At 36.8% G+C, this 15007-nt stretch overlaps 1 protein-coding gene across 1 annotated transcript in view; it reads right to left on the bottom strand.

Moving 5' to 3' along the window:
* The window catches only part of Gabra3 (gamma-aminobutyric acid type A receptor subunit alpha3), a 91389-nt gene that overhangs the window by 17484 nt on the left and 58898 nt on the right, over positions 1 to 15007 (bottom strand). Inside the window, exons 6-7 of the mRNA XM_048335984.1 lie at positions 13261 to 13404; positions 3331 to 3483 (exon numbers count right to left, since the gene is read on the bottom strand). Of these exons, the coding sequence (XP_048191941.1) occupies positions 3331 to 3483; positions 13261 to 13404 (297 nt within the window). The remainder of the gene's footprint in view (positions 1 to 3330; positions 3484 to 13260; positions 13405 to 15007) is intronic.

Raw genomic sequence — 15007 nt, 5'->3', positions numbered from 1 at the left:
ATATGCATATGCAAACTACATACATATACAAAGCACATAGATATATGTGTTTTATATATACACATGTGTTTCACATATATGTATATATACATAAATACATACTTTTGATATTCTTCTGAGTGTGTGTGTATGCATGGGGTTTGTGTGTGTGTGTGTGTATGTGTATGTATGTAGGTACACCAATACTGAGGCTTGAACTTAAGGCCTGGGTGCTAGTCCTTAGCTTTTTCTGGCCAAGGCTGGTGCTGTACCATTGAGCTACACAGTCATTTCTGGTTTTTGTGATGATTAATTGGGGATAAGAGCCTCAAAGACCTTCCTGTCCAGTTGAACTGATCCTCCTGTGTCAGCTTCTTGAGTAGCTAGGAGTACAGAATTGAGCCATCAGTTCCTGGTTGATCCTATTTGCTCCTAATTTTTCTCTTTGATAATCAGAAAATTGTAATTCTTATAAACTCTAATTTAAAATTTCTCTTTTCTTTGGTATTAGTGATTTTTATGCACTAAGAATTTTTATCAAAAGTTGCAAGTATATTGTTCTATATTTTCTTCTAAGAGGATTTTATTTTTGTTTTTATGTTTAAGTCCTTAATCAATCTCAGATGAAGTGTCTACAATGCCAACTTTGTGATAAATCAGCTTCCATTTATATGGACCTACTTTTAGGCTCTCTCTAGTGTGTCTTTATTTTTCTTTCCTTTATGCCAATAACACACTGCTTAATTACTCCAGCTTTTTAATCATTTTGACATCCTGTGCGGCAAGTCTCTTGGCCTTGCTCTTCTTCAGGAGAATATTGGCTATTCTTGGCTCTATGTTCTTACATAAATTTTCTTTCAATCACTTTTTAAATTAACATTTCCACTTGGAGGTTTTTGCACCAGTACAGTTACTGTAACTAAGAATTCTAAATTAGTGGGAGGTCAAGTTTCAATTAAGAAAATTTTTTCAAGGAATCTCATATTTCACAAAGAGCCCAGGCCCAAATCGAAATCCTTTCTTCTTATGCTCCTCCATTGTGGAGTATTTTCCCAGCATCTTTTTCCACCGAGGTCATAACTCCTCCATGATACTGGATTTATGGGAAGAGCCCCTATTAATTTTGTATAGCTTATGTAACAAATTACCACAAAATTAGTGACTTAAAAGTGCATAAATCTATTGTTGCAGATGTGGACAGCAGAAATGAGGAATCACTTCACAGGATTAAGATTAATGTGTCAGCATATATGCACAGACTCCCTGCAGAGGTGATAGAGGAACAATCCACTGCTGGGTGCATGGGCTCCTTCCTCTCATTTCAGAGGCAAAATAGGAGCATCTTCCAATGTCCTGTTTCCATTATCACACTGCTTTCTTCTTCATAGTCAAATGCCCTTCTGCACTTTCAGAAGAATACCTGGCATTGCATTTAAGGTCCATCCTGGTCATCTAAACTTCCATGTTAAGGTTTTTAACTTATCACATCTAAATTTACTGTGTTTGTGACTGTGTGCAAATGTGTGTGTGTATCTTTATGCATGTGTAACTGGGGCTTAAAGTAGGGGTGTCTTGCTTAAACAATCATTGAATCCCCTTAGGGCAAATTTCTAGCACTTTTGCTTGTAGATTTTTTCATGTGGTCTTACAAACACACTTGTTTCCAGGCCAGCCTCAGACTGTAAAATAATACGTCTCTTGCCACTCCAAGTTTGTTTCTAGGACGTCTTATTGAATTTTTTTGTCCTTTGTCCAACCTAGCCTTACACTGCTATTATTCTGTCTCTATTTCCCAAGTAGCTGTGATTACATGTGTGCACTACCCTTTCCAGCCCTACAATTACTTTTACAATATAAAATTACATTTCCAAGTTATAGACACTTGGACATACATATCACTGGAAGCGACTGTTCAATATATCATAGTCTTAGCTATAACACTTAACCTTATTCAGGCTCACTGTTTTCTTATATAATTTTAAAAACTACATTCTTCTTGACCAAAACCAGGAATGTATCCACCTGTCCTCCTGCTACAATAGTATCAGTCCTGATGATCAACACCCCCATTTTCACTTCTTTTTTCTACTTAGGCCTCTCAGTGGAAACTCTAATGTTTTAGGGGGCCAGATTTTAATTGAAAAATGTGTTCTGATTGGGCATTGTTACAGTTTTGTAGAGGAATATATTTCAAGTGTCTATTTTGTTCTATTTCAAAGACTGGACAACAAGCAGGCACTCCTGTATAGATTCTGTTCACTTCCCATCTATATAACTGTTCTCCAGATTGCCAGCACCTAGAAACATTACAATGTCCAGTAGGATCACCCTATGATGATGTTCTGCTTCTTACATACTTTCCTCTCTTGACTTCCTGTCTAGAGCATCATTTCCTATTTATTTAATGACATAGTATAGCTTCAAAACAGTGGTAGAAATGCCTTAGTGTAGAAAACTAAATAAATGTGTTACATGGTACACTGAAAAATCTTGCAGCAATATAATATACAATAGGTATATATTATATATAACTGAAGATTATATATAATATATGCATATATATATATATCTTGGGTGTTTAAGTCTCTAAAGAAAAAGCTCTGTTGATATGTGAACTTCTGCATAGATATCAGTAAACATGTGCTAAGTAAATTCCGTTATAGGTATGACTGAGGCAACTTCATGCCTTCAAAAAAAATAGAGGACAAAAAGGAATGTCTCATGTTCATTTGTTAAATGGTTACTTAAAAAGCCCCCAATAACTTCTCTTTTGTCAGCTTGGTTTCCTACCCTTTACTTTGTCTACTCTGTCTACTTCCCAGTTCTTGTAACATTTCAGTAATCTCACTACTTCTGACTTCTTTGCTAAGAATCGAGTTGCTGGTGGACATCGATGCTTTATACCTCAAATCCTGGCTGCTCAGGATGTAAAGTGGGATTACAATAAGATCATAGTTAGAAGCAAACCTGGCAAAATTTTCTACAAGATCTCATCTCAACCAACTAAAAAGTTAGGCATGGTGGAGTACAAGTCTCATTCTAGCTAATCAGGATGCCTAAATAGGAGGATTGCAGTGCAGGCTAGCTTAGCCCTAAATCCACAAAATTCCTTAGAAACATAAATTAAATGGGTATGGAAGCATGGCTCAAGTAGCATATCAGCTGCTTAGCAATTATGAGGCCCTCAGTTCAAACTCCAATATGTTCAAGAAGAAAGAAAAGAGCAGCAGGAGGAGGAGAACTCAGTTGCTTCTGTAGTTCCACAAATGGCATCCTTCATAACTCAGGCGGCACTGCCTACAAGAAAATTGGAAAGTGCATTTCTTCCATTCTGCATAAAGCAGTACTTACCAAAGACCGTGCGGGCAGGGACAGATTCTCGATTTAGCCAGAAAGATACTTGCGACAGGATGACAGTCATGATACATGGCAAATAGGTCTGGATCACAAAGTAGCCAATTTTTCGCTTGAGATGAAAGTGGGTTGTCATGACGACATATTCTCCTTAAGAGAAAGTAAAATCAGGTAGCATATAGTCACATATATATTGTTAAAGTAATTTTGGCCCCAATTCAATGAACAACCTTCCTCAATTTTATATTGAAAACATGCCATTGCAGTGCCTGTGAAGCACAAGTGACTGGATGTCTTTATATTTTCATTGTGAAAAATACGCTGGCAGTGTAGCAATGCAACTTTTTTGAGAAAGTTTGATACAAGTTCATTCAAATAAATTCACATTCTTCCTACAAATAAGGGGAAATTATTTTGTCTTCTAAAACACTATGTTATAGGTTATAAAAAATTTTTAAATACTTGATTCATATAAATAAACACAATGGGTACCAGGAAAGTGCTTACAAATGAATTGACTAACGTAGGACAGAAACTATGGAGAGCTCAAGTAGTACAATTCTTTACAAAGATTTAGTCAAATACCAACAAAATAAACACCAGAAAATGGGTACTTGTAAGAGGAGAGAGTAGGGCCAGTGGGAGAAGGGTAAAGGAACAGAGGGGGGCAGGGAGATAATGCAGGCAAGAATGCATTACATATGCCACAGAACCCAGAAAAACAAAGGAAGGGGCTCATCAAAGGGGGGTAAAATGTTGAAGGTATGACACAGATCAAGATAGATGTGTTGTAGACACAAACTGTTTTGTTAAAAAGAAGTTTAATATCTAACAAAAATTTGAAGAAAAGTTAAGGAAGGGGTAGGTTGGGAGGAGTGGGTGAGCATGTTGAAAAGTGTGTCACTGAGGCACTGTATTCATAAACTGCTTTTTTTTTTTTTGGCCAGTCCTGGGCCTTGGACTCAGGGCCTGAGCACTGTCCCTGGCTTCTTATTGCTCAAGGCTACCACTCTGCCACTTGAGCCACAGCGCCACTTCTGGCCATTTTCTGTATATGTGGTGCTGGGGAATCGAACCCAGAGCCTCATGTATATGAGGCAAGCAATCTTGCCACTAGGCTGTATCCCCAGCTCATAAACTGCTTTCTTGTATGGTGATTCCTTTGTACAACTACTTAAAGATAATGAAAAATATTCAAAATAGTTTTATTTTCACAACAGCCTTGTAAGAGAGGGGAAGAAATTGATAATAAGGTAGAGTTCACAGCATACACAGGGCTAGGTTACCCAGGAAGTAAGTTGCTTCTCAAATTCAAAACAGACAGGTTAGTTTCATGGCTTCTTTTCTTCCCCATTATGTTCTATTTCAATAGACTTCTTTGGTTGGAACAAAAAAATGCATTTCTAACTCCCAGACCTCTCTGGTCTTCAGTGATGGTTCTTTTAATTTCTAAAACTTGACATACATCACAATATAGGATGTATACTTCTTTCTTCTGCCTCTTTCTCTCCCTTCCTTCTTCCCTCTCTCCCTTCCTCCTTTCTCTCAGTATTCAGATCAAGCTTTAGTCTTCAATATCTTAAACTTTGATGATTCCCTAATGTGTATCTTTTGTCTGGTCTCTGTAATTGATATGGGTTGAACTGTGTCTCTCCAAAAGATATGGTAAATCTTTACCCATATTCCCTCATTATATGACCTTATTTGACAGTACGATTATTTCAGATATAATTAGTAAACAGGAGCCTTACTGAAGTAAGGTGCACAGAAATTCAATACTGCTGATGTTTGTCTAAGTTGAAAGAAACACACAAAGGAAGAACACCATGCATGGCAGAGGCACAGCCTGATGAGGTACCGCCAAGCCAGCATCACTAAGGATTTCTGATCACCACTGAGCTGGGAAGAATCATAGAACAGATTGTTAGAGTTCTAGATAGAAATAACCCCTGCCATGTGTTGACTTCAGGTTTCTGGCTTCCAGAACAACACATTTCCATCAATTCGAGCTACCCAGCTTGTAGTAACTTGTTATAGGTGCCCTGGAATTCTCTCCACACCTATAGCTCTATACACTCAGCTATCTATTGGCCATCACTACTTGGGGATAGAGTAGCACATTCCCTACCATGTCCAAATTTGGGCTTTACTGTTCCCACTCTAGTCTCCACACTTCCTCTGCTAATAGTTTTTCCCACTTCAAAAAATTACCTCTAAGTTGCCTGAACTAAAATGAATATGTTCAAAATTCTTTCAGTGCCTCATGGTCTTACTCAGCTTGCTTGTACTCAACCACTTCAGTCATGTCTCCAAGCCTGGCTTTAAAAAAATCTGGAGTTTTTTTTTTTATTATTATTGTCAAGATGATGTACAGAGGGGTTACAGTTACATACTTAAGGGAGTGAATGCATATACATTTCTTGTCATACTTGTTACTCCTTTCTTCATTTTTCTCCCTCCTCCCTTCCCCCCAACAATCCCCTCACTTTCATCATTTAAGAAAATCCTCCCCATGATGGACATCATCATTCTAGTCTACAATCAAGCCTGGCTTTTTGCTAGTCAATTAGTGACAAGAATTTTGGAGGCGGTTTCTGCCTAGAATAGCTTGAAACTGAGATCTTCCAGGTGTTAGATTCTCAATTTACTTGTATTACATGAATGAGCCACCAGCATCTTGCTTCAAATCTCCTAAATTCTAAATTCCTAACATCAACTTTTCTTCTCTTTCTTTGTCCCTCTTTTTTCCTCATTCTCTCTTTCCTTTTGTCTCCCTCTACTCCCTTTCTCTCTTATGTATATCTATTTTTACTCCCCTCCTTTTCCTTCCTTACTCCTACTTTTTTATCACATTGATAAAGAATTGAGGATGTAAAGACTTATTTTTTTTTCTGAGAACAAGACTGTGATTAGCTTGAGCAATATCCTCCTTCTCGGTTTCAGTGTCATACTTCTGAACTCATTATTACTAAACTTATCTCCGATGATGTGGGATATTAAGTATTTAAAATATTATTCATAAAATAGCTGCAGTCTGTGGATCTAAAAAGGAAAGAAATGTACTTTTCAAAAACTTATGAAATCAATCATTTTAAATAACCAATTATATGTTCTTCAATTCTCTCCCTTTCTAGCCTTTCCTTCTCTCTGTCTTGCTGACTCTCTTTCAAAGAGGCAAAGGAAATTCTCCATGGTGAGAACTGAAGGCTTTTCACCATGTTCAGGGGGGGATGTTCCAGTTCTGCATCCAATGGAAAGTGTGAAAAGGACAATGAACTGCTACCTTTTCATCTTTATACTGTAGACGGTCTCTTTTTTTGTGGTATTGGGATTAAAACCCTGGGCCCTTTCCTTGCTAGGCAGGTGCTCTACTACTTAACACATGCCTTTAACAACTGTTCATACAGTTGACAAGCTTAACAAAATAAGTCGTTGTGTCAATTAATTGAATAGGTATTTTAAAGTACAATTGTGATAGCTTCCATCTCTCCACATCTTCTCTGCTAAAGTGAGAAGATTTAATGAGATTCAAAGATTTTTTCCAACTTCTCCCATCCTATTTCTAACCATGTGGTCCAGCTTATTAAACTTGTTAAGGACCATCTGTGTTGTGTGTGAAATATTCAAGGGTACCATATCAAACAGAATGCAAATGGATTCACAAATTAGTCATTTGTATGGGTCACACAAATGCAGAACAGTTTAGCAAATTAGTACTTTATATAAGTGAATATGCTTTTGTAAAGTGGATTGTTATATCACCCCCACTCCTTGCTTCCATTTCTGCCTCTTTTTGTGATTCTTCTTCTTATGAAAGATGACCCTTTAAATGGTTTAGGGAATTTTCCCACTGCCTTTGATCTCCAGCCTATTAAGCTCCATCTGTGTTAAGTGTGAAATATTTGAGTATATAATGTAAAACATTCTCAACTAGTTTCTGGGGTTGTGAGGCCAACAAGAGGATTTTTTAAGTAGCTTTATAAATTAATTCATTATGCAAAGTAAGCGAATATAGTCTCTTAAATCCATTTTTGGTATTTTTCCATCTCTCTAATTCTTGTTTTATATGTTGCTGTTTATACCCTTTTTGTTTCTTTTTTTTTTTTTTTTTTTTTTGCCAGTCCTGGGGCTTGAACTCAGGGCCTGAGCACTGTCGCTGACTTCTTTTTGCTCAAGGCTAGCACTCTGTCACTTGAGCCACAGCACCACTTCTGGCCATTTTCTGTGTATGCGGTGTTGGGGAATTGAACCCAGGGCCTCATGTATACGAGGCAAGCGCTCTTGCCACTAGGCCATATCCCCAGCCCTTTTTGTTTCTATCTCTGGTTTTTCTTTATGTTCTTTCAACTCTGTCTCCCATTTTGTGCTTTGTCTTTTCTTGCCTATGCTATCTATACATGTAGAGGTAACATCTATAATGGCAATTTTATTAAAGCTGTTGCTTTAGCAAATTATCAAATTTCTACAAAAGACAAATGATAAAATACTACACACAAACTATAGTCCCAGAAGATTAGTGCAATAATTTGGCTAATGAGGAAAACTGGAGACAATGCTGAAAATAGGAAATTGTATCAAAAACTACCCATCAATTTTGAAGAAATTCATTTTCTTCCTTTGTATATCTTTTTTTTCTTTTTTCTTCCCTTCCTATCTTTCTTTCTTTTTGTTGGCACTGGAATTTGAAGTCAAATCCTGACACTTTCTAGTTAGGTTCTGTATCCCTTGAGCCATGCCCCAACTTATGCATACATGCACACACAAATACATTATTGTATCTATGCGATGGTCAAGGGATGTGGCAGTGAGAGACAGACAAAAAGATTGATGGAAGAATACAGTGTACTCTATGCCTTTGTATGAAGATGACATAAAGAAACTCACTGAAAAGTGTTGAATAATGGGAGGGGATGGGAACAGGAAACAAAAAGCAAAGGAGGGGATTAAGCTATTTAAAATACAACGTATGTATATGTGAAATGCTATTGTAAAACTCCTTTGTACAATTAATATGTACCAAATATGAGTAATGGGAATGCAAACAGTGAATATGGTCAGAGTACATTTTTATACATGTATGAAAATACAACAACCTGTATTGTAAATATGTAGGAGAGGAGAAAGAGGAAGACTAATAGAGGGGGTAAACTATCAGGGTTACATTGTATGTATATAAGGAAATGTCACAATGAACACTCTCTCGTATAACTAATAGATGCTAACAAAATATTTTAAAATAAAATGGAAACAACTGAGTATTAAAAGAAATGTAGGTGAAATATCAGGAATTCCTGTCCATGACAGTAGACTGAGCACACACATTTAGCTCCATTGCCTGCTAATACTCTATTGAGTGATGGTGAGAATATGAAGGTGTAAAAGAAGAAAGCAGGAGAGTTGCCAGCAGAGAACGATCTCCACAGAACCTTATTCTAATGCACATGATGCCCTGGAAGAAGGCATTGAGGAATCTCTGCGCCTTGACCTCTACCTCAGCATAGATGGGAAGCCAACAGAGTGCTGGGATCACGGAAGATTTTCCTTGATACAACCCAAAGAGAACCCAGAGTGGCACTCTTGCCACTAGGCCATATTCCCAGCCCTCCTCCGTGCACTTTTAACAAGTATATGCCCTTACTCTTCTAGACATTAGAAGTCTAAAATGAGACTCAATGTGGAAAAACTAAGGTACTATATTAATTTTTTTTTTTTTTTTTGCCAGTCCTGGGCCTTGGAACTCAGGGCCTGAGCACTGTCCCGGGCTTCTTCCCGCTCAAGGCTAGCACTCTGCCACTTGAGCCACAGCGCCACTTCTGGCCGTTTTCTGTATGTGTGGTCCTGGGGAATTGAACCCAGGGCCTCATGTATACGAGGCAAGCACTCTTGCCACTAGGCCATATCCCCAGCCCTATATTAAATTTTTTAATGAGGACACAAAATAGTACAGCTCCAGTCTTGAGTGAAAAAGCCAAGCAAGACTGACTGAGAGGCTCTGAATTCAAACCCAAGCACAGAAAAACAAATTAAATGATCCATGAACAGAAAACCATACATGCTGATTTTGTAGTATGCTGCTTTGACAAATGAGTGCATTGCTGATATTGCTGCATTTTTCCTAGTGGGTTTGGGGGAGCAGGCTCTTGCACTTCTTGGCTTGGACCCTATTTCTCTTTCTCCAAGCCAGCAGCAAACTATCTTCTAATCATTTACTCTCTGGTTCTTATCTTCCTGCCTCCCCTTTATGATCACACCAGGCTTACATGGAAAATCCGCGCTAAGTACTCTAAGTTGAAATCACCCGATAAGGAACTGATTCCATCTATGACTGCAATCCCCCTCTGCCATGTAACCTTACACACCAACAGGTTTTGGGATTAAGTATATGGACACCTTTGAAGAGCCTTTATTCTGGCTCTCACAACAACAAAATGCACATTTTAATCTGTTTTGGTAGTGTAAAACAAAGTTTTAGCCCTTAGATATCAGAATCAAGCTGGAGGTGAGGATAGGACGCAAAAGGATTGACAGAACAGGAAATGCAGGCAAGTATGTTATGGAGCTACAAAGACTTAAAATGTGGGTAGTGGACAGAGGAAAAGTAAGGGGTAAATGAGATGAGCTATTTACTCATGTCCTTCAGAATAGGGAGAATGTAATTGACCCTTAAAGGGAAAATAAATAAGAGCATAATTTTATAATTATAGAATAGACCACTTGAGGTAATGTGTCTTGTCCATGATTTCTTTATCTATATGAGTTGACACATCATTACAATGCAATTTATGACCTATGAAATGCTCAAAAACTGATAATTATTCATTTCACCCCTATGTACATGTATTAATTTCATTATCATCAGAAAGTTAAAAAATTACAATATTCTGATACACTGGTTTGCTAGCAGTAACAAAGTAGCACAGCAAAGTACTGCCATAACAACATAATTGGATGGGTTAAGATAGAAAATAATTACCTCAGGTATGTAGTTATCAGAAGTCTGAAATTGTGGTTTCAACAGGGATAGGCTCTATGTAACATATGTAGGAGAATCCTTCTCTGACTATGTGTCTGTCTCTGTGTCTCTCTGTCTTGATCTGTCTCTGACTCTGCGTTTGTCTCTCTCTGTATCTCCTTTCTCTCACTGTATCTGTCTCTCAAATTTTCCCTTTTTATAAGAACAGCAGTCATATTAAATTAGGGATCCACCTTACTTCCGTATGACCTCATCTTCACCAGTATTTATATGGATAATATGTCCAGATAAGGTCACATTCTGAGGGACTTGGATTAAGAATTGCACATATCTTTCCTGGAAGTGTAATTCAATTCATAGTACCAGTATTGCCAAGGGAAGAGGAAACTGGCATGCTCATACTCTGCTAACGGGTGTGTGCCTTGTTCAATCTTACAGACTCACCGTTTGTTAACATGTGTTAATTTTATAAAATGTATAAATATTCTGAAAGAGCAACTCAATATTCCATCTGTATCATAGGTTGATAATTACATAGGAATAAAATAGTACAGAAAGGCTACATCAAAGGGCAATGTGTTGAAGGGACGACACACATCAAGAAGCACTGTATACATAAACTGCTTTGTTAAATGTAAAAACTGTATACATATCCTAAAAAATTAAGAAAAGTGAGAGAAGGGGTGGATTGGGAGGGGTTGGTGAGAACGTTGAAAAGGGTGACATTGATTAAGATGCACTGTATTCATAAACTGCTTTGTTGAATGGCAACTGTTTTGTACACCTACTTAAAGATAATTTTTAAAAAATCAGAAGGAGAGACTTAAAGATAATTTTTAAAAAATCAGAAGGAGAGACTTTACTGTGCTGCTTATAGCATTAATTTACATGCCATATGGTAGGTAATTGATTAAATACATTAGAATCTATATACATGTAGCCATTAAATATGAAAAAAAATTCTGCTGAGTTTCACAATGAAATGCTACAATTTTCAGTGACGGTACATGAAATGTCATTGCCAAAAATGTTCTGGCCTTGGAAACAGGACCATTATTTTTCTACTTTTACTTGAAAATAACCAAAACAGGTAATAATGAATGTCTTCATTGTCACTGGTAATCTGTTGTTACCAAATTTTGTGTATATTTCATTTGGATCATGTACATATAGTCACAGGAAATGTGTCTATAATACACAATTAAGTAAAAAATAGATAAAACTGTATTGATAATATGGCCACATTTATATAAAAATACTTACAGAAAATGCAAAGGGAATTTTTTACATACCAAACCGTACAACCTATGAAACAGCACAACAATTAGTTAATAGAGTGAAATCCTAACAAAAACATTTTAGAAAATGGGATTAAAGAATACTCTTATGGTTACAAAACCCAGGCATGCTCAAGTTCCATGGGGAAAATTGTACAATATTTGCACAAAATCTATGTACATCTTGCCTATACTTTAAATAATATCTACACTACTTACAATACATTATATAATGTAGTGCTGTATAAATATGTTCATGTTATATTGTTTAAAAAACAATGACAAAAATGTCCTTATATGGTAAGAACAGATAAAACTTACTATTTTTACCCAATAGTAGGATCTGTAAATACAGAACTCAGATACAGAGGGTTGACTGTATTTGAATTTGCAATAATGCGTTCTACATGTCCTTTTAATTTTCTTATTATGAATGCATAGTTAACCTTTGAAAAGCTGGAATTGTGGTTTAACCAAAGGTAGTGGGGTCTAGGGATGCTTGGACAACCAATGACATATCTCAACAGTGAAAGTGACACAAGTGAACTGAGGCAGGAATACTCTCTCAGGGTGGCAGACAGGGCAAGCCCTTGGCAATGGCCTGGCTGGCTATGTTATTACACTGCCATTTTGGGTCATGTTCTATCTCACATCTGGTCTTTGACAAGGGGAGCCTTTTACATTTAATTCCAGATGTCTAAATCCTTTTGGTCTTCCAAATACTACCATTTTTTTGATACACTCTTTTGGTCCTGGAGTGGAGGACCACAGGGAAGACAGAACAATAGGTTGTGATATTCTGAAATAACAGCCTATATTCAAATAATGAAACAAAAGATTGGAGTGTTCTACTTCATTTCTAATTGTGAATTCACAAATACAAGTAACGCCTTAAAACAAAATTTTCCATCAAAAGCAAAAAAAAGTGAAAAAAATCATAAATGATATATATATGTAGCCTAGAATGTATTCCATTTTACCAAATGTGCTAAGGATTGTTCGTGTGGTGAATTATTTCATTTCATGTAGATACCCATTTTTATTGTATTGCACTTAGTTGAGATTTTAAGGTATTTCTTTCCTTGGGCTCCTGGAACTGGTATTTAGCAAGTAGACAAAAGTTAAGGCTAGAGAACAAGTTTCTAGTCCATTTGTGCTAGTTCATTTGTTTCTAAGTCCATTTGTTCAATATCCAAGAATTGCTCATTAAGAAATCCTGCAGGTTTGCCAAAGAATGTTTGTTCTCAGGTGGGTGATCTATTTAGGAAAATAATTCCATGGCTGTTCTCTAGACCTCCTAGCTGTATGTTTGAGTCTACTGGGGTCTTTAATTTGCTACATCAACTGTGGAGGAACTACTCAATGAATCCTTTATGATCAAAGCTGAGCTGTCCCACCAGTGTGGCCTCTGTTTTTCCGCTCTTGACCTTCTTCCTCATTATTCACTGGGTAAGAGGGATTTGGAGCTAATTCCTGAGTTGATATTTTGCTTCTGAAATTGCAGAACTATGATGGGTTATGGGACCATATCAATGTACTTCTATATGTCTCAATTTCCTCATTATAATAATTTGTCACTACCATGTTTTCAAGATTAATAAGTTATAAACACTCAGAGCAGTGGTTGGCATGGAGTAGAGGTTACATAAATGTTTCATAAATAAAATAAATAAATACCTGTACTGGACCGGATTATCTCTGTCCCAACAACATGACCCAGCAGGTCATACTGATTCAGGCGAGAGCCATCCTGGGCCACTTCCACAGACTTATTCTTTCCAAGAGTCCAAGAGTAAAGCACTTCAGCTGTTGTATAGGCATCTAAGATAGAGAAAATTCAGGAGGGAAGGTTGATTACCCATGATACCAAACTTGAATGAAATTTAAATACAACTTCTAATCCCCAAAGAGATCTGGGTTCGTATCTGTATTTAACCAAAGTGTTCCATCCACCCATCCACCTATCCATCCAATAAAAGCTCATTGAATAGATATTATACACTAATGGTACAAATATGTCCTTGCCTTTAGGTGTATTGTCAAATGATTCCTTTACCTGGGCCTTGGTATATGATAAACCTCAGGAAAATATGAAGTAAATGCAATTCAGCTACAGTAGGGTCCACCAGAAAGTAGCCTGTTTGATCTTACATTGTCAGAAAAGGATTACACGTTTACCAGATTAGTTCATTCACACTTAACAGATAGAGTCAAACACAGTTAAGACTAGTAAATGGTCCATACAGAAAATGTTCCATATGACCTTGAGAATAATGTTCATTCTGGGTGGAGTGCTATATGGGTGTCTGTTAGCTCCAGTTAATTCATAGAGTTGATCAAATCTTCTATTTCTTTATTGATTTTCCACCCAGTTCTAGCATCCATTATAGAAAATTGAACATTGAAATTACTATTGTTGCATTGCCTATTTCTTTTCTTTCATTACAAAAATATCCTTAATGAGGGAGGAGGTAACAAGTTGAACAAGAAATGTACTCACTGCCTTACATATGAATCTGTAACCCCTCAGTACCACACTTCGAGAATAAAGAAAAAAGTTGAATTAAAAAAAATCCTTAAGTAGTTGTCCAAAGGAGTGGCCATTTAACAAAGCAGTTTACAAAGAGTGCATGTTGATCACTGTCACTCTTTCCAACACTCTCACCTATCCTTCTCAAACCCACCCCTTCCCTCACTCATCCTAATTTTGTAGGATATACACTGGATTCTTCACTGCATTGTCCCCCTCTTCTCTTTCTTGCTTCTGTTATTTCATTGTTCCTTCATGTGTTCCTTCATGTCCTTCCTTGAATGGAAGGCCATAGATCATTTTGATTCTGTGGTTGTTTTCCAGAGCTTCAAAAAAGTTTGTTGTGACAATTTTTGAAAACCACCTCATTATTTTTATACACAAGTGAATTTTCAGATGTCTTTACACCATCATCAGAATTACTCCTCATTGGGGATTTTCAGGTTAATTTTAAGTGTCCACAAAAATAATTTAGATCACTCTCTCCTTGATGTACTAAATTAAGCTTCTGTGACAGTGTTTCCTTAAATTCACCTGCCTTATCCTTCACATTTATTGAATTTTTGTCTTTTCTGTTGTCTCTTGATCAATGTCATCCCTTTGAACATTCTTACCCATCCTTCCCCTACCTACTCCTTCTGTCACTCTTCTTACTTTTGTAAGGTATACATTGAATTCTTGGCTGGATTTCTCAGTAGGATTTTTATGTATAAATTCCTTCCTGGAACAACATTGGGAATTTTATATTTATTTATATAAATGTTTATATTTATTTATATTATATATTCTATTAATAACTTAATTTTATTGTCAGGGTGATGTACAGAGGGGTCAAAATTACATATGTAAGGTAGTGAGTACATTCCTGGTCATACTCATTACCCTTTCCCTCAT

Source organism: Perognathus longimembris, chromosome 28 (assembly GCF_023159225.1).
Source record: "Perognathus longimembris pacificus isolate PPM17 chromosome 28, ASM2315922v1, whole genome shotgun sequence".
NCBI classification, from domain to species: Eukaryota; Metazoa; Chordata; class Mammalia; order Rodentia; family Heteromyidae; genus Perognathus; species Perognathus longimembris.
Note: the sequence above shows the minus strand (reverse complement) of the source record. Positions and strands in the feature narration are given on the sequence as shown.